The sequence below is a fragment of the Phaethon lepturus genome, unplaced genomic scaffold (genome assembly GCF_000687285.1).
Source record: "Phaethon lepturus isolate BGI_N335 unplaced genomic scaffold, ASM68728v1 scaffold49093, whole genome shotgun sequence".
Taxonomy (NCBI): domain Eukaryota; kingdom Metazoa; phylum Chordata; class Aves; order Phaethontiformes; family Phaethontidae; genus Phaethon; species Phaethon lepturus.
In genome coordinates this window covers 1,956-2,243 of record NW_010532126.1, presented here as the reverse complement: position 1 = coordinate 2,243, position 288 = coordinate 1,956, and the positions used below count along the sequence as shown (strand labels likewise).

The window sequence follows — 288 nt, the reverse complement described above, 5'->3', positions numbered from 1 at the left end:
TGTTGGGGGGGCAGGTGGTGCCCCCCCCCGCTTTACCAGGATGCTCTGCAGGACGTTGAGCAGGTCGTTCATGCCCGTGAGGTGGCTGACGTCCTTGAAGGCGGCCACAAAGACGGTGGGCAGGATGGCGAAGGAGCGGGTGAAGAGCACCCGGGCAAAGCGGGACCAACGGAGCTGCAGGAAACCCTGGGGACATGGTGAAACCTGCGCCCTCGCCCCTCGCTGTGCTTGGGGCACCATGCCAGGGCAGCCCCCCCAGATCCTGGCTCGGAGGAACACGGGGGGCAT

General features: G+C 66.7%; 1 protein-coding gene across 1 annotated transcript in view; it reads right to left on the bottom strand.

Moving 5' to 3' along the window:
* Positions 1 to 36: 36 nt before the first annotated feature.
* Positions 37 to 288, bottom strand: part of LOC104619003 (natural resistance-associated macrophage protein 1) — a gene marked incomplete at both ends in the record, with an annotated part of 2,175 nt that continues 1,923 nt past the window's right edge. The window contains one exon of the mRNA XM_010284745.1: positions 37 to 186. Within this exon, the coding sequence (XP_010283047.1) occupies positions 37 to 186 (150 nt within the window). The remainder of the gene's footprint in view (positions 187 to 288) is intronic.